Here is a 24,065-nt window from a genome sequence, read left to right as displayed (position 1 = left end):
GAAAGGAGGTTAAGGATAACCTAGGCATGGCCCAATATCTAAATAAATACTTTGCCTCAGTCTTTAATGAGGCTAATGAGGAGCTTAGGGATAATGGAAGGATGACAAATGGGAATGAGGATATGGAGGTAGATATTACCACATCTGAGGTAGAATCCAAACTTGAACAGCTTAATGGGACAAAATCAGAGGGCTCAGATAATCTTAACCCAAGAATATTAAAGGAACTGGCACATGAAATTGCAAGCCCATTAGCAAGAATTTTTAATGAATCAGTAAACTCAGGGGTTGTACCGTACGACTGGAGAATTGCTAACATAGTTCCTATTTTTAAGAAAGGGAGAAAGAGTGATCCGAGTAACTATAGACCTGTTAGTTTGACATCTGTAGTATGTAAGGTCTTGGAAAAAATTTTGAAGGAGAAAGTAGTTAAGGACATTGAGGTCAATGGTAATTGGGACAAATTACAACATGGTTTTACAAAAGGTAGATTGTGCCAAACCAACCTGATCTCCTTCTTTGAGAAGGTAACAGACTATTTAGACAAAGGAAATGCAGTAGATCTAATTTACCTCGATTTCAGTAAGGCATTTGACACGGTTCCACATAGGGAATTATTAGTTAAATTGGAAAAGGTGGGGATCAATATGAAAATTGAAAGATGGATAAGGAACTGGTTAAAGGGGAGACTACAATGGGTCGTACTGAAGGGTGAACTGTCAGGCTTGAAGGTTACTAGTGGAGTTCCTCAGGGATCAGTTTTGGGACCAATCTTATTTAACCTTTTTATTACTGACCTTGGCACAAAAAGCGGGAATGTGCCAATAAAGTTTGCGGATGACACAAAGCTGGGAGGTATTGCTAACACAGAGAAGGACCGAGATATCATACAGGAAGATCTGGATGACTTTGTAAACTGGAGTAATAGTAATAGGATGAAATTTAATAGTGAAAAGTGCAAGGTCATGCATTTAGGGATTAATAATAAGAATTTTAGTTATGAATTGAGGACACATCAGTTGGAAGTAACAGAGGAGGAGAAGGACCTTGGAGTATTGGTTGATCACAGGATGACTATGAGCCGTCAATGTAATATGGCCATTAAAAAAGCTAATGCAGTTTTAGGATGCATCAGGTGAGGTATTTCCAGCAAAGATAAGGAGGTGTTAGTACCGTTATATAAGACAATAGTAAGACCTCATCTGGAATACTGTGTGCAGTTCTGGTCTCCCATGTTTAAGAAGGATGAATTCAAACTGGAACAGGTTCAGAGATGGGCTACTAGGATGATCTGAGGAATGGAAAACCTGTCCTATGAAAGGAGACTCAAAGAGCTTGTCTTGTTTAGCCTAACCAAAAGAAGGTTGAGGGGGGATATGCTTGCTCTTTATAAATATATCAGAGGGATTAATATTAGGGAGGGAGAGGAATTATTTAAGCTTAGTACCAATGTAGATACAAGAACAAATGGGTATAAACTGGACACTAGGAAGTTTAGACTTGAAATTAGATGAAGATTTCTAACCATTAGAGAAATAAAGTTCTGAACAAGCCTTCCAAGGGGAGTAGTGGGGGCAAAAGACATATCTGGCTTTAAGACTATGCTTGATAAGTTTATGGAAGGGATGGTATGATGGGATAGCTTAATTTTGGCAATTGATCTTTGATTATCAGCAGGTAAGTATGCCCAGTGGTCTGTGATGGGATGTTGGATGGGATGGGATCTGAGTTACTGCAGAGAATTCTTTCCTGGGTGCTGGCTGGTGAGTCTTGCCCACATGCTCAGGGTTTAGCTGATCGCCATATTTGGGGTCGAGAAGGAATTTACCTCCGGGGCAGATTGGCAGAGGCCCTGAAGGTTTTTCGCCTTCCTCTGTAGCGTGGGGCATGGGTCACTTGCTGGAGAATTCTCTGCAGCTTGAGGTCTTCAAATCACAATTTGAAGACTTCAATAACTCAGACATAGGTTAGGGGTTTGCTATAGAAGTGGATGGGTAGGATTCTGTGGCCTGCTTTGTGCAGGAGGTCAGACTAGATGATCATAATGGTCCCTTCAGACCTTAAAGTCTATGAGTCTATAATTTAAAAGGGCCCAGGGCTCCTAGCCACTGCTACCACTGCAGTGGCCGGAGCCCCATTTAAATTGCCAGCAGAGCCCTGGGTGGTGCGGGCCAGGCAGCACGGATGGGCTGGCTGGGGGAGGCTGACCCCCAACCCCACCCCGTGCGCCCGAGCCCCTGCCTCTTCCGCCTCTGGCCTAGTCCCTTCCGGAGGCCTGGAGCCAAGCTTCTGTATCAATAAGTCCTCTACATTACTTTCACCCCGACTGGCTGTCTGTTTATATTATTTGTATTACGGTGGCAACTGGGGACCCCAATGAAATCAGTCTGTGTTGTTCTAGTACCTATATGTACTAAGAGATGGACCTTGCCCCACAGAACTTGCAATCTAGATGGAGACAAGAGTGAGAAGAAAGGAATATTATCATTCCCATTTTACAGATGGAGAATCGACTCACAGAGACTGTGACTTGCCCAAGGACATACATTCAGTCTGTGGCAAAGCTGGGAACTGAACCTAGATCTCCTGAGTCTCAGACTAGTGTCTTAACTCTTATTTATTTATCCTATTGTGGTAGCACCAAGCAACCCCACCCGTGGATCAAGTCCCCGTTGTGCTAGGTGTTGTACACACAAAGAACAAAAAGTTGGCCCCTTTCCCATAATATTACAATCTAAGTATTGGACCATCCTTTCTCACCAATGTGTTTTGTGACCGGAGATCTTGCCTCAAAAACCAGTATCTTTCTTGCATAGCTTGTTTCCCCCCTGTTCTCCCTCCTTCTAAAACAACAGCACGTAATATCTCAGAAGGATGTAAGCAACTGAATTTCAGCACCAGGCCTGTTCTGAGATGCATCTCTCTGATGCTGGAGCTCTCTAGGTTTCCAGGTCTCATGGATGGGAATAATTTTCTTTACCAAGCAAGGCAACAGAAAAGGAAATATTCACCAAAGTCTGGTGAGTTTTAGCCTGTGCAAGCTTGCTTATTGTGGCACAGATTTGCTGGAGAGACTAACAGATCCTCATCTGGGACATGACTGTAGACTTGCCGAGTCTGCACACTGAAGAAGAGGCAATTAGTTTCAGAAAGTCAGTGCAGATTGCATGGGAAAATAATAAGGACTCCAACATAGACGGCTAGCAAAGATCACTTGGCTCACCAAGCTGCATCCCTCTTCAATTTTGCTGCAATTCTGATCATCTCTCTTGCTGGTTGCCAAAGTTACATTAGACTCTTTTATTTTTATATCAAATTCATGTGTGTTTTTTCTCCCCTTCAGCTTCAAGCCGTTGTTACTGATTTCCACTTTCTCAGACAACAGATAACTCCCTTCCTTTGTTCATTTTGTTACCTTGATTTTATTGAAAGAGGGGAAGTTTTGGGAAAGGCATGGCCATTTGTGTCTACACTACGGGATTATTCCGATGTCACCATATGTGTACTGGATGCCGCTGACAGAGGCAGTACTGCAGCACTACACGGCAGCATTCATTTGCCTTTACAAGATAGCAGAGACGGTTATCATTTGTTCTGTACCATCTGCCATGCCATTGTAAATTGGCAATGAGATGATGGTTATCAGTCGTTCTGTACCATCTGCTGCTGTCATGGTTGCTCCTGGCTGAGGTTGGCCGGGGGCGCAAAGACAAAAATGGGAATGACCCCCTGGGTCATTTCCTCCTTTATGTTGTATCTAAAAATAGAGTCAGTCCTGTCTGGAATATGGGGCAAGTGTGCTAGAGAACCAGTGTACTTGAAAACACAGCCGCTCCGTGTCAGATCTCGCAGAAATGATGAGCTGCATGCCATTCTAGGGGTTGCCCCTGCAACAACCCCACCCATTGCTTCCCTGCTCCCCCAACCCTCCTCGGCTACCGTTGCAGTGTCCCCCCATTTGTGTGATGAAGTAATAAAGAATGCAGGAATAAGAAACACTGACTTTTTAGTGAAATAAAATGAGGGGGAGGGAGCCTCCAGCTGCTATGATAGTCGAGGCAGGACATTAAATGGTAGGGGGGAGAGAAGCCCAGCATCCTGCTGCTATGATAGTCCAGGCAGTACAGAATCTTTTCTTTAGACATGAAAGGAGTGGGCTGATGGAGCTCAGCCCCTAGTTGCTATGATGAAGACGTTCTGTACCATCTACTGGGAATGACCAGGAGTGATTCCTATTTTTACCCAGGCTCCCTGGCCAACCTCACCTGAGGCCAGCCAGGAGCACTCATGGGCTGATGATGACCATGGATAGCAGTCATATTGTACCATCTACCACCGGGGAGGGAAGGGGAGAGGGTGCTGCTGTTCAGTGCCGCAGCATCGCGTCTACCAGCAGCATGCAGTAAACATAGGGTGACATATAAAAAAGTCAAGAAACGATTTTTTTCCCTTTTCATTCACGGGGGGAAGAGGGGGGGTAAATTGACGACCTATACCCTGAACTACCCCGGACAATGTTTTTGACCCTACAGGCATTGGAAGCTCAGCCAAGAATGCAAATACTTTTTGGAGACTGCAGGGACTGTGGGATAGCTGGAGTCCTCAGTACCCCCTCCCTCTCTCCCTCCCTCCATGATCGTCCATTTGATTCTTTGGCTTTCCGTTATGCTTGTCACGCAGCACTGTGCTGTGGACTCTATATCATAGCCTGGAGATTTTTTTCAAATGCTTTGGCATTTCGTCTTCTGTAACGGAGCTCTGATAGAACAGATTTGTCTCCCCATACAGCGGTCAGATCCAGTATCTCCCGCACGGTCCATGCTGGAGCTCTTTTTGGATTTGGGACTGCATCGCCACCTGTGCTGATCAGAGCTCCACTCTGGGCAAACAGGAAATGAAATTTAAAAGTTCGCGGGGCTTTTCCTGTTTACCTGGCCAGTGCATCTGAGTTCGGATTGCTGTCCAGAGCAGTCACAGTGGTGCACTGTGGGATACCGCCCGGAGGCAATACCGTCGATTTGCGGCCACACTAACCCTAATCCGATATGGTAATACCGATTTCAGCGCTGCTCATCTCATCGAGGAGGAGTACAGAAACCCGTTTAAAGAGCTCTTTATATTGATATAAAGAGCTTCGTTGTGTGGACGGGTGCAGCGTTAAATCGGTTTAACGCTGCTAAAATCGGTATAAACGCGTAGTGTAGACCAGGCCTAAGAGGCAGAATGCTCTGGTGTTGGGAGACATGGGTTTTATTTCCAGTCTATTACTCAATGCTGAATGAGTCCCTTAGGGCATATTCTTCAGAGGTGTTCCCCCCTTTGGTCTCAGTTGGCGTCGTTGATAGGTGATAAAGTTGTTAGTGTGTTGTTGAAAGCACTTCTGAAAATCAGATCCTTAACTTCTCAGCACCTCAATTTGTACCTTTGGTTCATGGCACAGTGATACTTTGATCAGATGCTCTAGGTAAGCATTTTTCTACCATATGTAAATCCAGGTTACTTAGTGCCTCCTCGTTATTTTTTCCTCCTAATCTATAGTTCTAATTTTCTGTGCTCATTCTTTTCCTCTAGCTTTTTTTTTCGGTATTCTTCCTAAGTTTTAGGGATCAGAGTTATGCTCGATATTCCAGGTATGTTGACAAGTGAATGAGCCCCTTTTGATGGTACCACAAAAGAAACACAGATTTGTCTTGCAAATGTACCACTTCCCAGATAGCCTGTGCACACAGATTGCTTACAGCTCAATATCCTGACCCTCAGGCACCATTTGTGCATACAGAATGATAATCAGGTCTAATTGCATTCTTAAGGGGTCCTCAACCACTCAGAGCCTATAAAAAGAACAGGAGTACTTGTGGCACCTTAGAGACTAACTAACAAATTTATTTCAGCATGAGCTTTCATGATCTACAGCTCACTTCTTCGGATGCATAGAATGGAACACACAGACAGGAGATATTTATACATACAGAGAACATGAAAAGGTGGAAGTACGCATACCAACAGGAAGAGTCTAATCAATTGAGATGAGCTATCATCAGCAGGAGAAAAAAAAATTTGAAGTGATAATTAAGATGACCCATAGAAGGTGTGAGGAGAACTTGACATAGGGAAATAGATTCAATTAGTGTAATGACCCAACCATTCCCAGTCTCTGTTTAGGCCTGAGTTAATTGTATCTAATTTGCATATTAATTCGAGTTCAGCAGTCTCTCTTTGGAGTCTGTTTTTGAAGTTTTTTTGTTGCAGAATTGCCACCTTCAAGTCTGTCACTGAGTGGTTAGAGAGGTTGAAGTGTTCTCCCACTGGTTTTTGAATGTTATGATTCCTGATGTCAGATTTGTGTCCATTTATTCTTTTGCATAGAGACTGTCTGGTTTGGCCAATGTACATGGCAGAGGGGCATTGCTGGCACATGATGGCATATATCACATTGGTAGATGTGCAGGTGAATGAGCCCCTGATGACGTGGCTGATGTGATTACGTCCTATGATAGTGTAACTTGAATAGATATGTGGACAGAGCTGGTATCGGGCTTTGTTGCAAGGATAAGTTCCTGGGTTAGTTTTTATGTTGTATGGTGTGCGGTTGCTGGTGAGTATTTGCTTCAGGTTACAGCACTACTGGGAACCTTACTGCCTAGCCGCCAGCAATAGACTCCACCATCCAACTGTGGTTTGTGAACGCTCTGTAAAATGCTGCTAAAGGAGAAGTACATTATTCTCTCTTAAAGGGGCCTTATTCAACTGTGTGACCATTATGTAAGGTTGCTTCAGGGCCATGAAGAGTGGCACTCTCAGTACCTGGGTTTTGCATTTGATTTCTCTGTATAGTAATATTGGCTCTTTCATTATGGTGGCACATTGTAGCTTATGTTTTCTTTGCACCATATGAACTGTGTGTTTCTGGTTCTAGAAGCTATGAAAGCAGAACACTTGCTCATAAAAACAACTGCCCACAGATAATGTATCATTAATTCTTTAGTTAGTTAACACATGTATGTCATGCCGGTAGGTGTGCATGGAGCTTTGCATAGCCATTAAAGAGACAGGTTTCAATTGTTACAAGTGACTGGTAATTTTTGGGTGCCTGAGTCAAGACACTGCAGGGACCTGCTTTTCAGAGGGTAGGTGCTGAGCACTTTTTGAAAATTCAGGCCCCTGGAAGCTGTTTTAGGGTGGGCTCCTGAAAACTGAGGTTCCCAAAATCACCAACCTGGTAACTTAGAGAATGGTCCTGGTCTAGAGGAGTTTACAATGGCAAGGCTTTGAGAGGCTGGGGAAATACCCTAGGGCAAAGGGAGGCCTGGTAGCAGAGGGACATGAAATAAGGTAATGAGGATGCTATGTATTGTGTTACACATTGTGTTCCTTTCTTCTAAGCATTATTTTCATATAGAGGTGGTTCATGAATTTAGGATTTATCCTGTCCTGGGCCAGACCAGTGGCCAGGACCAGCTGCTTCAGAGGAAGGGGCAAGAGATTTGAGGGTAAAGCAGTAATAACTACATCACAATATTGACATAGGTCACTCCCATAAGGCTATGGTTCCTGGCCTTTTGGAGTAGCTGTATCAATGAACCAGGCCACTACTGTATTTCTTGTCCTGCCTCTACCTTCCTCACCTCACTAATGATGAACTTGGGGCTCGGTATCTGTACAATGGATCTTGCTTGCATGTTGCTCACTCCGGACTATGCATCTTAGACTCCTTCAGACTTGCACATACTCAGAGGGCTTGGGCCCTAAGTTCTCTTACAGAGTGAACATGCATAGCTGAAAAAAGGAATGAGTAGCACAGGAGTCCAGCTTAGAGTTCATGAACATGGGCCAAAAAGTGCCTAAATTGCCGACTCAAGGATCCTTCCCCACTCATTACGCTTCTCCAGATTCAGCCAGGCACAACTGCAATCCCTGCTAGCACACCTAGGATAACTGAAAGGGAGTGGAAGGAGACAGATCTGTGACCCCACTAATCTCTTCCCTGACCAGCAGGTGTGGCCTTGAGGGGGTGTAGCAGTGAATATGAAACCCCCTTCAGGCCAGTTTACCAAAGTTGCCTCTAGAGTCACCTAGATCTACACCACCCCTAGCATAGGTCAGAGTGTGATTTAAAATGAAAGGGTTGTGAGAGGGTCTTGGCTCTGGAGCAAGCTATGCCCTGGTCAGAAATAACTCTTGTCTGTTGACTTTTAGGGTACACATCTATTTGCATTGGGTGTTAAAGAGGGTGGGACATGGTGAGGTTTACATCTGTGGAAGATTGCGTGTCTTGTAGGGGGCTTTGCTCTGTTGGCTGTGGGATATAGATGGTTGGAATATTTTGAATCTTTTCATCAAAATTTTGAATTTCAACAATTTTCATGAAAAACTTGATCTATTTTCCGACATCTCCACTGTCTGAGGGAGTGGAAGAAGGGCTTCTAGAATCTGTGATAGCTGCTCCTTCTTACAGAAATACAAAATAGGCACACTGCAGAACTAAGGAGAAAACAGGACAAGGAAAAGAAATTCAGTCAAACAGCAGTTGCAAAACTTGCACGTACCAGCTGTAGAACACACCTCACTGACTGGAAAAGAGTTCTTTACAGTTTCCTTTTGTACTCCTAATACAGTACAGCAACTAAGTGTATTCTTACCTTTGTGATCTCATCAGGCATATTAGTTAGAAAAGGACAACTACATCACAGATACTGCAAAAGGGTAATTAACCCATCTGTAAGGACAAAGGAAAAGTCTCATTCTATTTTTACTTGGCCCACTAATGCACCTTAAATACAGTTTTATAAATATTTCCTTGCAATTGACTATTCACGTGCATTAGTTAAGAAAGTCGTGCCGTTCCAACTGACTGAAGTTTTTTGAGGGTTGTTGACAGAATAATGGCATAAAAGAGAACTGATAGGCGGTGTAGTAGAAAAATTTCCTCTACATAGGAATTACTGAGTGGATATTATGCAGGAAATCAGATAGACTAGTGTTTCCCAAGGTGCAGAGTATGCCTCTTGCAGGCAGGGTATATGGATAAGCCTATTCATTATTCTTCTGTGACTTAGCTTTCATAAGTCTCTCTAGATGTTATGGTTGTGAGGAAACACATGAAAACCTGACCCGCATATAATCAATGCATCTATGTCTGTCTGGGTTTACAGAGTGCCTGAAGCACTGACTCTGAGAGGTGTGAAGTGCTCCATTGAGTATAATGGGTGCTAACTCAGACGTCAGTGATGGTATTTTAAATGTCAACATTGTTAGCTATTTCACTGCTTATCCAAGCATGTAAGAAAGGAGAGGAAGTATCATATTATAAAGATCTATGGTCTCCACTCATCTTAGATAGACTTAACAAGAGATGGGTGGGGATAAAAGGGTGGGATTTTAAATTTTAAAATTTTAAAATTTTGGGAAATGTTGGGCTGGATGATCACAATAGCCCTAGATTTACAGGTCTCTGAGATATAGCGGATTTGGACTTTATAAAAGCTTTGGATAAAGTCCTTTCTGAGAGTCTTCTAAGGAATCTTGTCATGAGATGAGATGGAGTTTTGTTATGGGTTAGAAACTCTTTTTGAAACAAAGTGTTGGGAATAAATAGTGAATATTAAGCATGGCAAGCGGTTAATAGTGATTGTTTTGAGGAGCCAGAGTAGGTCTGCTATTGTTTATACTATTGAAAATCTGAAAGAAGGGGTGGATGGTCAGAAAATTGAGCCAGATTTTCAGTTGATGAAAACTCGGGGAGCACCATCAAAGTCAGTAGTCAATTCAAGATCTGGCCCATTTAGAATAGTTATGTCTAGAGAGGATTTCTTGGAATATCTGAATAATTTTATAAATCGAGGGGACTAGGAAACACAACAGCTATTGTAGAGGAACACTAGGTAATGTGCATTTGAAGGAACAATTTGGCCTACCCCTGCACTTATTGGGTTCTTAAATAACTATAACCACTCAGGAAAAAGACCCACAGTAAGCATAATTGCAGACAGTTGAGTGAAAACATATTATAATGCCATTGCACAAAATGGAATGCAACGTTCAGTTTTGGTCACCATATCTCATGAAAAGGTATAGCACACGACCTGCCATTTGTCTGCACAAAACGCCTCTCAACAGATATCCTAAAGCATGTACAGGAGTGCAGGTCTTACTGAAAGTCAATTGGATTTGTGCTCTTCACTCACTTAGGTACTTTTGAAAACCCTGTTGAAACCTTGGCTATTTAACTAGAACTCCCGTGCAGTAACCCTTCCATCTCTGTGCTTCTGTAGCTAACGAAAGACATTGCCATCAGAAAATGTCACTCAAGGGCTTTGCTATTTAAGGATGTGTTACCGAAATGTTGGGTCCGCCTAGCTGAGAGCCAGTGACAGCCAGACAGGGATAAGGAAAGGTTGCTTTATTCTGCAGAAGAAAGGAGAGTTCTATACCTTGGTACAAAAAAACCTCTATTCCATACAGAAACCAAGAATCTTTTATACACACTCTTACACAGGCTTCGGTCGTGCTAGCATTTGATTGGTGGTTAGCAAACCCTGCACTTCTGCAATCTGCTCAGCAAAACCCGGATTAGGACCAGCTTCAACTGCCTCAAGACCGATAAGGGAAGACCGTTCAAAAGTTCAGGCTATGTGTCCGTGAGGTGTCCAATTTCCCCTAATGGTTGCCAGCTATTAAAGGCTACTAGCTGTTCGGGGGTCGCTGCTGACTGTCACGATGGAATAAACAAAGGTGGATAAACAAACTGCATTTGTTTCATTTTTAAAAAAAGGCTGAGGACTAAGTCCTCCATTAGCGTAAATCAGTCTAGCTCCATCAGTCCAGCAGGTCGAGGGACGTGATCATTCTCCTCTATTCAACATTGGTGAGGCCTCATCTGGAGTACTGTGTCCAGTTTTGTGCCCCACAGAACAAGAAGGATGTGGAAAATTGGAAAGAGTCCAGCGGAGGTGTCATGGTATAACCCCCACTCTGAACATTAGTGTCCAATAGATGAGGTACCAGCATGAATCCCCCTAAGCTTAATTACCAGCTTAGATCTTGTAGTGCTGCCACCAACCAGGACTTGCAGTGCCTGGTACACTCTGGTCCCCCCAAAACCTTCTCAGAGGACCCCAAGACCCAGACCCTCTGGATCTTACACAAGGAAAGTAAACCCTTTCCCCCACCGTTGCCTCTCCTAGGCTTTCCCTCCCTGGGTTACCCTGGAAGATCACTGTGATTCAAACTCCTTGAATCTTAAAACAGAGAGGAATGCACCTTCCCCGCTCCTCTTTTCCCTTCCCCAAGAGGTAATACAGATTCAAGCTCCGTGAATCTAAAAAAACAGAGGAATTCCACCTTCCCTCTTCCCTTCTCTCTCCCTGTCTCCCACCAATTCGCTGGTGAGTACAGACTCAATTCCCTTGAGCCTCAACAAGGGGAAAAAATCAATCAGGTCTTAAAAAAGAAAAGCTTTTAAAAAAAGAAAGAAAAAAGTAAACATTGTCTCTGTAATTAAGATTGTAAAGGTTACAGGGTCTTTCAGCTTATAGACACTAGAGAGAAGCCTTCCTCCCAGCACAAGTACAAATTAAAATCCTTCCAGCAAAATACACATTTGCAAATAAAGAAAACAATCAAAAAGACTAAACCACCTTTCTACTTGTACTTACTATTTGAACAGAAAATTAGAGAGCCTGTTAGGTATGTCTGGTCACTCTCAGAACCCAGAGAGAACAACAGACAAACAAACACAAAACAAAGACTTCCCTCCACCGAGATTTGAAAGTATCTTGTCTTCTGATTGGTCCTCTGGTCAGGTGGTCCAGGTTCAGTGCTTGTGACCCTTTACAGGTAAAAAGACATTAACCCTTAACTATCTGTTTATGACAGGAGCAACAAAAATGATTAGAGGACTGGAGCACATGACTTATGAGGAGAGGCTGAGAGAACTGGGTTTGTTTAGTCTGCAGAAGAGAAGAATGAGGGGGGATTTGATAGCTGCTTTCAACTATCTGAAAGGGGTTTCGAAAGAGGATGGATCTAGACTGTTCTCAGTGGTACCTGATGACAGAACAAGGAGTAATGGTCTCAATTTGCAGTGGGGGAGATTTAGGTTGGAAAACTTTTTCACTAGGAGAGTGGTGAAGCAGTGGAATGGGTTACCTAGGGAGATGGTGGAATCTCCTTCCTTAGAGGTTTTTAAGGTTAGGCTTGACAAAGCCCTGGCTGGGATGATTTAGTTGGGGATTGGTCCTACTTTGAGCAGGGGTTTGGACTAGATGACCTCCTGAGGTCCCGTCCAACCCTGATATTCTATGATTTATTTACTTCAGTAGAGCTAGGCTGATTTACACCTGCTGAGGATCTGGCTCCAAACTTTCAAACCCCACCAAGTAACTGCTGATAGAGATGAAAAAATCTATTATGTTTTCCTTCCCTGCTGCCTTACAAGATTGTCCCCTATTCTATATTTTCTAGTGTCCAGTCTAGTTTACTAAGCAATTAGTCATGTACCACTTTCCCACTGGGTAACTCTTGTGTAATATAGCTGTTCTTGATATCAAGACCTACTTGACGTTCAGTCTAAATACCCCAATACCACCCATCATTGGAATAAGGTTCTGGAATAGCCATCCAGTAGCAGGAGTGGAGGTTAACAACCTAAATGGTTTTAAGATGAAGCTTGATACATTTATTAATGGGATTATATGACACAGTTGCCTGAGAGAGTACCAGGAGGCCCCTTCCTGTCCTATATTCCTCAATACTCTTGTATTGCATTATAGCCACCTCTAACCAATTCTCTTCCTTCTCCTACACTTGTAGGTGGTTTCTGTAGACTTTTTTAGTTGTTGCTTAGCCAAGCTACACATACTTGGTTGCTCTTTTAAAGATGTTCTCACCATAGGTGAGTTCCTGCAGCCCTCACTTGACCTAAGAGGGAGTCTGGAGGGAATTCCCGAAGCTGCAGGAACATACTCGTGTGCTATGAATTAGGAACCTCATCTCTGCTAGCCCTGATGATGGGATTGGTGTGATTATACCCAGGGTATTTTAGTAGGGAACTAAGAAAAGCCACTGGGAGAACCAATGGGTTTTCTTAGTTTCCCACTAAAACATTCTGGTTACCTCTTATACTGTAAGCCATAACAAAGCAGATTGAAATACTTCAATAATTAGGAACCACAGGTTCAAATCTCAGCAGTAAATAAACTGAGAGCCATGCAGGTGAGTTTGCTTTTGTTACTCGGATGAGACCTAGATAACAGTTTGTGTCTGCGGTACACGGACATGGAAAAATCCCATTAACTCATGGTCTTGTCAGAGTAGGATTGTTCCAGGTAATGTATTAGAATTCCCTCCATTGCTTTGTCCAGTGCATTTTTCACTGGTTTAAGCAATGGTGCTTTCACAGGTTATCTTGGAGGAAATGATTCCAATCTCAATAGACCTCATTTGGATTTGTTTTTCCTGGTATTCATCCCACTGCTTTAGCTAAACAATCCCTCTCACTCTTTAGTTTTTACCCCTGGCAATACTTCTAGACTATCACCACATATGAGCCCCTCTAGTCATGATTTGGCCAAACTAAGCTTTTTTAAGTTGCTCCTTGTGCATTAGTCAATCCACCCTCTGTTGTTGTTTCTCTTCCATGAATTTCTTCTGCTTAATCAATGAGATTGAGTTGCCCAGACATTCATATGATATTCGTTTCACCAGGATTTACTTGATGTGCTCTTTGTATCTGTAACTTTACAATGTTATTAATACTATTTGTAGAGCTGTTATTTTATTTATCTATTTGTATTATAGTAAAAACTAGACCCTCCAATTTTGATCAGGGCCCCGTTGTGCCAGGTACCATACATGACCCGAGTAAGAAATATTCCTTGCCTTGAAGAGTTTACAAGAGTAGGCAAGACAGACAGATGGTGGGAGAAAGATGGGGAACTGAAGCAAATTGAGATTAAATGACACAGGAAATTTACAGCAAAACTGAGAATTGAACCAACATATCCCAAGTCTGTTTAGTGCCTTAATCACAAGACCATCCTCCTCTTTGTCTCACTCTGATCTTGTTTGTCCTAATCCAGCCAAGAAAGGCAAATATTGCTTTGGTATCAGTCCAACAGCCTGTCCACCCTAAAAATGACACTCCCAACACTGACACTCCTTCTACTGATCATAAATCATTTAAATAAAACAAAACCCCGAAACCCTACCCCAAGCAGAGTTCTGACCCTGTAAAGGGAGACGTTTCAGACACTCCATAATGTCCACTAAGGTAAGGTCTTCACTATTTCTTCGGATTTTACAGGAAGGGTGCATTAGGTACTGTGGTGAGGGGTGTCATTAGAAAACTTAAGGTAGATAAATGGATTTCTATGTATCTATGAGGTTGCCCATCACCGTGATATCTGAGTGCCAGTCTAAATGCTGATCCTGGTCTCTATAGTTATGGTATCACTGTCATCCCTATATTTTTCTACATGATTGTTTTGCAGATGTCCCTCTTTCCATCATATTGGTTTCTCATTTTTGAAACAGAGATACTCAATATATATTTCCAAGAAGGGGAATGAAAACATCCATTTCTCTTATAAATGGAGTGTGCATTATGGAAATGTTTGAGTTGAATGTCTTCTGGAGATTAATTTAAGCGTGTGCTGCTATATTGTTTTCCTTCCTACCATGGGTTCCCTATGGAAAAACGTGAGCAGAGATCAGTTCTAGCCATTAACCGGGGTTTCAAACAGGAGGCCTTTACAAAGAGTGACTGGTGTGCAGTTTTTCTGCTTGCCTTGTTGTAGACTCCTACTGCATATTAAAAAAAAAAAGTCAAAGGCAGGGGAAAAATAGACAATTAAATAAAGCTGAAAAATGGTCATGTGTAGAGATGTGAAAATAGATTTTTTTGGCTCACTGGCTGTATCAAAAAATCAAAAAACATTGTTTCAGGTCACTGAACAAAATATTTTGTTTAACCCAAAACAAAATGTTTCATTTAGCTTTAGAGGTTTAACCTTTAAAATAAATAAATAAAACTGAAGAAAAATTTCAAAAAGAAATCATTTTGAATTAAAAAAAGAGTTCATTCTGAAAAAGTCAAAATGAAACTTCAGTTGTTCTGGAAAAATGTTTATAGATTTTTCGTATCAAAACAACTTGATGAATTTTACACCAATTTGTGTATTTCTGTCAACACGGTTTGCATTTTCAGTGACTTCTTATTGAATTTAACATGTGTGAGCTTCCACCCATGTGGATTCAGTTGCAGAATCGAGGCCCTGGGTCATGAGAAACTGAAAGTTGTCCTTGTCTAATGCCTAGGTGATTAGATTTGGAAGTCTCGATGCAGTTTGAGATGGGCAGATTTCCATGTCTTGCTGGCACAAAAACCTAGCCCCTTTGTTGGCCTTCTCTGCAGAGAGGCCGGGGAATGGAGAACAAACACTGCTACCATAGGACTGTAAGGAAATTTCCCACTGTCTGTGAGAAACATGGTGTGGCGCTACATAGAGGGCTCCAGTCTCTAGCAGTGTTGGTTCATCATCTCTTTTAAATAATTACAATAATAGAGTCCTGATGGCCATTATTTTAACACAGAGCGTCCATCCATCCATCCATCCATCCATCATGTAACTAGCATATTTCTAATGCATGCATTACCATGGTGACTAAATGCCAGGCAGGTGAGTAAGTCATCAGCTGGTCTTCAATCTTCTCCCACACTTTCCTCCCAATATCCCTCATGTCTTGCAGTAAGAGGGTAGAGATCCATCTCTATACCCTTCTCTGGGCTTCTCTGCCAAGGCTGCACACAGGAGAACCAATTACCAGCTAACAATCTGAAATCCAGTCAGAGCCATTGCCTCTGCCTGGCTCCCATGTACACAGGGTCCTTTTAATGGAGTGACTCTTATTTTCCACCTCCTCACCGCTAAATGTCAGGATGGACTTTTTCTGTCCTCCTTGGCTCAGGTCTTATCTCTCTTTTATTATTTGATAAAACATCAGGAAGACAGTGCAGAAGTAATTAAATTCAGAACCTGAGCAGAGAGCGAGGTGAAGGCGGGAGGGAAGGGGGGGGTGAGTATGGAGAGGTTTTTGTGAATCATTTTTCCTCCTCCATTTAGCGGAGGCCTGGACTGAGATGACTAATGTAGAAGGAGAGGGGTTTTTTTTTTTTTTAAATGAAAGGCTCTCAGCTTCCTGAATGCTGATATCTTGCCAGCAAGCTGCAGTCAAGGTTGAAATTGGAAGGAATATTGAACAGCCCTCGATTGGAGAGTTATTTCATATTTGTCTTTGTCATTTATTTATTTATCTTGTTGCTTGCAACCCGACTCCCTCCCCGTCTTCCTTTTATTTCTCCGTTTACTAGACTTAGCCCACACTTTTTTCTGCATTCTTTTCTTTTGTAACAATAACTGTTTCTTTCCCCACAACATGTATGATTCTGGTATTCATTTTTGAATTCTCTTTCCTTTTTTCCCCCATCATGTATATGGTTTTTGTAAAAGCATCAAAGAATCCTGTGGCACCTTATAGACTAACAGACGTTTTGGAGCATAAGCTTTCGTGGGTGAATACCCACTTCCTCAGATGCATTTAGTGGAAATTTCCAGAGGCAGGTATATGCTTGCATATATATACCTGCCCCTGGAAATTTCCACTACATGCATCTGACGAAGTGGGTATTTACCTACGAAAGCTCATGCTCCAAAACATCTGTTAGTCTATAAGGTGCCACAGGATTCTTTGCTTCTTTTACAGATCCAGACTGACACGGCTACCCCTCTGATATATGGTTTTTGTGTTATCTTCGATCCCTCTGTTAGATTTTCCCTTTTTTCCCCTCTTTTTTTGATCATGTTAGTGAACGGTATGCCGAACTGAGAGCCCGGGGAAATTGTGTCTCCCCTATATCTCCAGAGAACTAGGGCCAGATTCCCAGCTGCTGTCAATTGACATGGCTGCTGATGACTTCACTGGATCTAAGAGTCCAGCCCCTTGATTCAGCTCAAGAAGTGAAAGTTCCCCAGTATGTCCATCGGGGGACTCAGTCCAGTCCTTGGGTAGTTCAGTGTTCATGCCCCTTCAATCCCTGGCCTTGTGCCAATTGTTACATTCAGTCCCTTTACTTTTCTTTGGAGGTGTTTAGCTTTTATCATTTATATTGTTTCAATAATGCCTTTGTTCCAGATTATCGATAGCACAATAGTGTCCATGCCCCCTCCCCCATTCGAGGATCAGGACCCTGTTGTACTAGGAGCTGTACGCACAAGTAACATGATGTTGGCTCTTGACTTACTCAGCTCACAATCTAGGTAGTATAACCTCCGTTCCAGGCCTGTTCCTTTTTCCCACAACTCCCCTTCTTATTTCTCATTATTATAATTCTCGTACTGTTTCGTTGCAGAGACCTGAGCTGAGTGACACTGGGATCGGCAGATGGTGTGTGCTTGAGTCACAAGACCAGCTCTAAGTTGCTACCGATTGGCTACGTATCTATTAGGAGAAGATGGCCATCTCCCTGAAGATCTGCTTCTTCACTCTTGTGCTCCTGCCTCTGGTATGGAATCCCAGGAACAATGGGTGCATGTCTCTGTAATGGCGTACTGCGGGTGCATGGTTTTTAAATGCATAGGGTTGTCAGCCCACGCTAGGAGAAGGGCCTGTTGCTGACAATGGTTGATGGTGCTCCAACTTCCCCCTTAGCTGCTATTAAACCACTTTCAGTGTCTAGGGCAGATGGGAGTAGAATGATGTTCACCGCCCTTTTTGAAATGAGAAGAAGGCAGGGTCATAAAGGAACATGGTCAGGGTTAAAACAGCAGCCAAGATTACCAAGTGCCACTCATGTTTTTGGACGCCTCCATTTTTGGATCCCAACTTGAGACAACCTAAAAAGGGGCCTGCTTTTTAGAAAGTGCTGAAAACCATGACTTTAAGGTGTGTCAAGCTGGGCACCCAAAGGCACTAGTCACTTTTTTAATACTCTTGAGCTGTATTCAAGAATTATAGGTATCACAAGATCTGTAGGCGAAAGATGCTCGGTAAGGATGTAGCTGCAGCAGATTATTTACAGCTGTATCTGTAGCAAATTACTTACAGATACTGCCACACTGCTTCATGCATTTCAGTTCAGCTCTTTACTAGAGTAGTGACTTCTCGGGGTTTCTCAGAAAACATTGCATAGAGCGAGTCCCTAGGATATATTGTGTTTAAACCCTGAATCCCAGCCTTATTAATAGCTCCCAGTAACTTTTGAATACAGAATGCTACACAATTGCTTAGATATTTACATTTTAATGCACCCAGACAAGCTAAGCATTGTAAAAGGCTACTTAAAATAAGATTATGTAATGCATTAAACAATAGCTATTTGATCCAGGAGTTTGACTATTTTTCGTATAGACATTTTGCTGCTATATGATGAATTTACAACATCTGGATCACAAGGTACAGCACACAGCATACCATTTATACTCCTTTATTTAAACACATGTAGATGTACATTCTTTCACCTCAGGTCTTCTTCAGAGATTACTTTCACACTCCAAAATGTAGAGTTTATCAGCTGGGTTCTTTGGATTGGAATGAAAACTGTAGTATCCTCCAAAAAATTTGGCATAGTAAGCAAACACAAAAGTTTGCTCTGTGAATTCTTCTAGCTAGAAGCACTCAGCCCTCTGGATTGTTGGCTAGTTCGTCTGGTCAGATAGGAAGTCTTCCTTATAGGCAAAACACTACAGGTTTGAGATCCAGATGTGACAGCAGCCATGTCCTCTTGGCTGATAAACTGACCTCTAGCAGTAGAGCCTGATGGGAATGCTCAGTATTTCCCCTCTTGCTTGAATTTTCTGCTCTCTGAGCTGTCATTAGCTCAGCTCCGAGGTTAATGTTATGTGAGATATGTAGAATTGTCTGCCTTTAATGGTGGTTTCTATGCTGACTTCAAGCAGATACTGAGCCTGCTTATTATCTACCAGCTATTTTTTTCTGGATTCTCCTGTTCACTTCTAGCTGTGCTTCCTACCTTTGTGTCTGCACAGATTTCAGCAAGGCTCTTCCTCTTTTTCACTGCTGCTCTCTGGACTTAAAGACAAAATGCTCTGTTCTAAAAGCATATGGATTATATGTGCAACATATTATTATTATATCCTATATAATATTGTATTTGGGCAGGGGGAAGAATTCCTTACCTGAATTTCTAATATCAGCTAGGTTGCTGCCCTTAGACAAAGGGAGTTGTTGGCAGCACAAGTTATTTTCTCACATAAGCAGTAAGATATTGGTGACTAGTAAATATAAGATGTTAACAAAAATAGAGATGGGCCATGGTCCCTCTTGGATCCAGAATTCAGTTTCTTCTCCTTATGTGTTAGTGTCCGTGGGAGTTCATATCTGAGTTTAAATTCAGACTGTTGGAGGCAGGCGTCATTTGGACAATCCCGGTTTCTGGTTTGGGAAACAGGAAAGCCATGCCAATGGCATCCATCAGATACTGAAACAACACATTTCACTTTCTGTTCCAATGTGAATTAACTTGGATGCTCCAAAGTCCAACTGGCTGGGATAGATAATAGGTGAAACAAGATAGCACACTAGAAGAACATCAGATTATGGGGACATGGGAAGGAGATTGTTAATGTACCATGAGGCTACCAAAACAGAAGAAAACAGTGAAAAACAAAGCTCCACTTATCTAGAAACTCACCACTCTCTCCTCCCATGCTGTTATCATGGGCATTGGACTGGATATGAACCACAATTCTAAAGATGAAAGAATCTATATTCAACTGCAAAGCTCCAGAGCAAGGCAAATTTCACTTTGATTCCTTGTTAGTGTGGGTACAGGAATCACGTGGGCCCTGAAAGGTTCAAAAGAGTGATTAAATGGTGAGCATGCTGTTGTCTCTTAATGCTCTCTTACACCTTACCTCTCTTTCTATAAGAAACTAGGGTCAATTCCCATTCACTTCAGCGGAGGTCAGGATTTATCCCCAGGTTCTCAAAAACTGAGCATTAGTCACTTTTTGAACCTGTCCCAATAGTGGTTGTATTTTTAAAATAATAAATGATTAAGGGCTTTTCTACACCAGCGTTTTTCAACCTTTTTTTCATTTGTAGGCCACTAAAAAATTTCAGATGGAGACATGGACCCCTTTGGATATCTTAGACATAGTCTGTGGATCCCAGGGGTCTGCAGACCTCAAGTTGAAAACCGCAGTTCTATGATAACAACAACCTTTTTCAGGCCCCTTAGACATATTCTGTAGACCCCCAGAGGTCCACAGACCCCAGGTTGAAAACCACTGGTCTACATGGTATGTTAGTGCTCACTAGCTGGGATGTAAATTCAAGAGCACACCAGCGGGTCATGCACTAACTGGCCCATATGTACTCTGTTGACGTGCTAAAAGTTCCCTACGTTAGCGCATGCCAGCAATGTCCACATGGGCCGGCTGGTGTGCAACGTCCCATGTGGCGTGCACGAATGCATCATGTCACTTGAATGAAAAGAAAATGACCTCTCTTTCCTGCATGTTTTCTCGAGTGTGGAAATCAGCACGGTAACTTTAAAAAAAAAAAAAAAAGGAAAATTAACAGCAAGAAGAATGGAATGAGGTCCAATACATGCTATTACAATGCCACCGTGCAACACTGCACCGTTAGCTTAATGACTTCGCAGGACAAAAAAATCCCTGTCACGGGTTAGTGTCTGTAACCAGAAAAGGAGTTTCACATATTTAAAAGTAAAGAGATAAACTCCTTGGCTTGAGATTCAGCCAAGCACTGTGACCCCTGGTGTGGGGCTCTGTCCTGCCTAAAGGCATTTTTGGTGAAATCTTGGCTCCATTGAAGTCAATGAGAGTTCTGCTCTTCACTTCAGTGGGGCCAGGATTTCACACGCAGCGCTGGAATTGCTCTCCTGGCCGGATGCTCACCAGGCTGCTGTTTGGGTCCCCATGCACTAGACCTGTGTGCTCTCAAGCATTCCTGCCACACAGCAGGCAGCAGCCCTGTATTTCCCTTTGGCCTTCGTGGCATGAATCCTTGGTACAGTTGGGGCTCTACAGCGCAGCTGCCCCATGCCCCTAGGACCAGTGCTGAAGCCCCAAGATAAGCCAGTCATTTTTTCAGAGCTCGAATCTTGTGGGAACTCTGGGTTTGCAGTTCCCCTTTTAGGGACATGGGATAGTGGAAAAAGCACAAATAAACAGGGTTAGTAAGGGTTTCTAAATGCAATTACTTTTTACTTCAATATCCTGAGAAATACACATTCTAGGCAAAACAATGAAACTACCAATATACATTTCCCAGCTTCAGGTTTTTGAACATTCCTGAGTGCTCTCTGGGTTTAGCTCAGAGTCCTCTAGACAGTCCTCTGGGGTGTCCTGGATCCTTTCTCTCCTCTTGCACATGGCTTCCTCTCCAGATCATGGAGTCTCTCTGGTCCCTTCTCGCTCTCTCTGAAATATTCAGTGAAAGACCATCTCTTTGTCAGGTAACCCCCACTCAGCCTTATCTGGTTATCAAAGCCCTTCACCAGGTGATCGATTGCTTACATATCTCCCCACTTGAATTCAGATTTGGTGGTTTGACTTATGTGGCAATTATCTCTTTTTGTCCTAGGATGCTCCCTTTAAAAAGGGCAATCATCAATATTTAACAACCCTCTGTCGTTAGCCCTTTGCCACCCAGGGCCGCCCAGAGGATTCCAGGGGTCTGGGGTTTTCGGCGGCGGGAGGCCCTTCCGTTCCGGGACCTGCTGCCGAAGTACCCCGAAGACCCGTGGCGAGATTCCCCGCCACCGAATTACTGCCGAAGTGGGACTGCCGCTGAAGTGCAGCCAGGCGCGGGGGGCCCCCGCCGCAGGTCTTCAGGTCACTTCGGCGGTGGGTCCCGGAAGGGAAGGGCCCCCCATTGCCAAATTACCACCAAAGACCCTCGGCGGTGGGTCCTGCTTTGGCGGTAATTCGCTGGCAGGGGTCCTTCTGCCCCAGAGCGGAAGGACCCTCTGCCGGCGAAGACTGGGAGCGGAAGAAGCTCCGGGGCTGGGACCCACGAGAGTTTTCCGGGGCCCCTGTAGAGAGTGAAGGACCCCGCTCCAGGGGCCCCAAAAAACTCTTGTGGGGGCCCCTGTGGGGCCCGGGGCAAATTGCCCCTCTTGCCCCCCTCCGCGGCAGCCCTGTTGCCACCACTGTTAGTCCAAGACAGATAAAAAGAGGTAAAAAGACATCAGGACAGCATAGACCAGCCTTACAATCAAATTGGAGTTTCCAGTCTGACAGAGAGATAGAGTCCCTAAAATCAGACAAAGTCCAAAAGCTGTACGGAGGCAGTGCTCTAACCCTGTCTCTTCAAACAGGCAGCTGCTGAACTGACGAGATACAGGAAGCATTTAAGATGGCAGGACAAGGTGGCAAAGAAAAAGCCTTTTGCACTTGTGCTAGAGAGGCTGGAAGAGGGAACTGAGGGGAGGCTGATGCTAGATAAGATGAGGAATTGGGAATGACAAGCTCAATGAGATTTGTAGACTCAGATTTTCAAGGCAAGAAGGGATCATTATGATCATCTAATCCAATCTCCTTCTCAACATAGGTCATATAACAGCAGTTCCACAACTTTTTGTAAGCATGACCCTATTTTAATTAATTATTTCTGTCTGGGACCCCAGATAGCATGGGGGACACCCGGGGCGGCTCCAGGCACCAGCACACCAAGCACATGCCTGGGGTGGCAAGCCATGGGGGGCGCTCTGCCGGTTGCCGCGAGGGCGGCAGGGAGGTGACCTTCGGCGGCATGCCTGCGGAGAGTCTGCTGGTCCCATGGCTTCGGTGGACCTCCCATAGGTGTGCCGCTGAATCCGCGGGACCAGGGACCTCCCACAGGCAAGCCACCAAAGGCAGCCTGCCTGCCGTGCTTGGGGCGGCAAAATACCTAGAGCCGCCCCTGGGGACACCATTTTGTAGAGCAATATGGAGTCCCCCACACAGTGTAACCTTGCACGCACAGTACATATCAGGTCACGCTGTGCAGATGATGGCACTTTGTAGAGCAAAATAGTGCCCACCATGTGATGTGACCTTTCCCGCACTGTGTGTGCGAGCTCACGCTTTGCAGAACAAAAGGGTGTCCTTAGCACACTAGGGATTGGTACAAACCCATCTGCTGATGGCATGACCCCATTCAGTGTCGCAACACACACTGTAGAATTTCATCCAGTGATTCTGCATCCAGCCAAATGACTTGTGGTTGAATTAGACCATAACTCCTTTAAATCATTCCATTTGCTAGAGAAATTCTCCACAGACCTTGATACAGAGGCGTGTCTAGAGGAATCCCAGAAAAGGTTTTAGGAAGGAGCCATCCGAGGGCCCCTGAAGTGGGAATCTTCTGACAAGATTTTCAAAAACCTGATTCTCAATATTGAATGTCCAGCAAAGGACACATTTAAAGTGGCCTGATTTCCAGAGGATTGCTGCTCAGAAATTGAGGCCCATTTCACGTGTCTCAGATTGGGCACCCAAAGATTGAAACATCCAAAATTGCTAGTCACTTTAAAACAAAAATCTTGTCCCTCATTTTTAAAGGTGAATTGTGTTGTTCTTGTAACTATATAATAGCTCTCTTGAGCTTCCAGGTGAATGGACTTCCTGGTAAGTGTCAAAAAGCAACAAGCCACTGCTTACTATCTCTTGCATTACAGTAAGTTGCTATGATCGCAGTTGTGGATAATTTAATGATTGACTGTGGCTTCTGTAATGAGCGGCATTCATTTGGTCACAATCAACGACCAGAAGGCAAACCAGGGTTAATAGAGTAGAATATTCGTCTTTCATGCATATTATTTTTCAGTGGCTCTGTACTTGTTGACAGTGCAGGATTTTGCTATAGTCTCCTGCAGGGTTCCAGAGAGGAACATCACTGATTTTTTTCTCCCCCTCTCATTATTGGAAAGACTTATGCCCCAGGTAGAGTTTTTATTATAATTTCTTTGTGTGTTAATTATTCATTCATTTTTCCTCCCTCGAGTTTCCTCTCTCAAGCTGGAGCCTGTGCATATTGCA

General features: G+C 43.4%; 2 protein-coding genes across 7 annotated transcripts in view; both read left to right on the top strand.

Moving 5' to 3' along the window:
* The window catches only part of GHRHR (growth hormone releasing hormone receptor), a 1,095,940-nt gene that overhangs the window by 473,230 nt on the left and 598,645 nt on the right, over positions 1-24,065 (top strand). The gene's annotated exons all lie outside the window — the stretch shown is intronic.
* ADCYAP1R1 (ADCYAP receptor type I) overlaps positions 17,410-24,065 on the top strand; it is a 144,608-nt gene continuing 137,952 nt past the window's right edge. For all 6 annotated transcript variants that reach the window (XM_050942648.1, XM_050942651.1, XM_050942650.1 and 3 more), the window contains exon 1: positions 17,410-17,560. In XM_050942648.1, the coding sequence (XP_050798605.1) occupies positions 17,510-17,560 (51 nt within the window). In that variant the 5' untranslated portion in view covers positions 17,410-17,509. The remainder of the gene's footprint in view (positions 17,561-24,065) is intronic.

The sequence above is a fragment of the Gopherus flavomarginatus genome, chromosome 2, assembly GCF_025201925.1.
Source record: "Gopherus flavomarginatus isolate rGopFla2 chromosome 2, rGopFla2.mat.asm, whole genome shotgun sequence".
Classification (NCBI taxonomy): domain Eukaryota; kingdom Metazoa; phylum Chordata; order Testudines; family Testudinidae; genus Gopherus; species Gopherus flavomarginatus.
The sequence above is the reverse complement of the archived record's forward strand: the minus strand, read 5'-3'. Positions and strand labels throughout refer to the sequence as shown.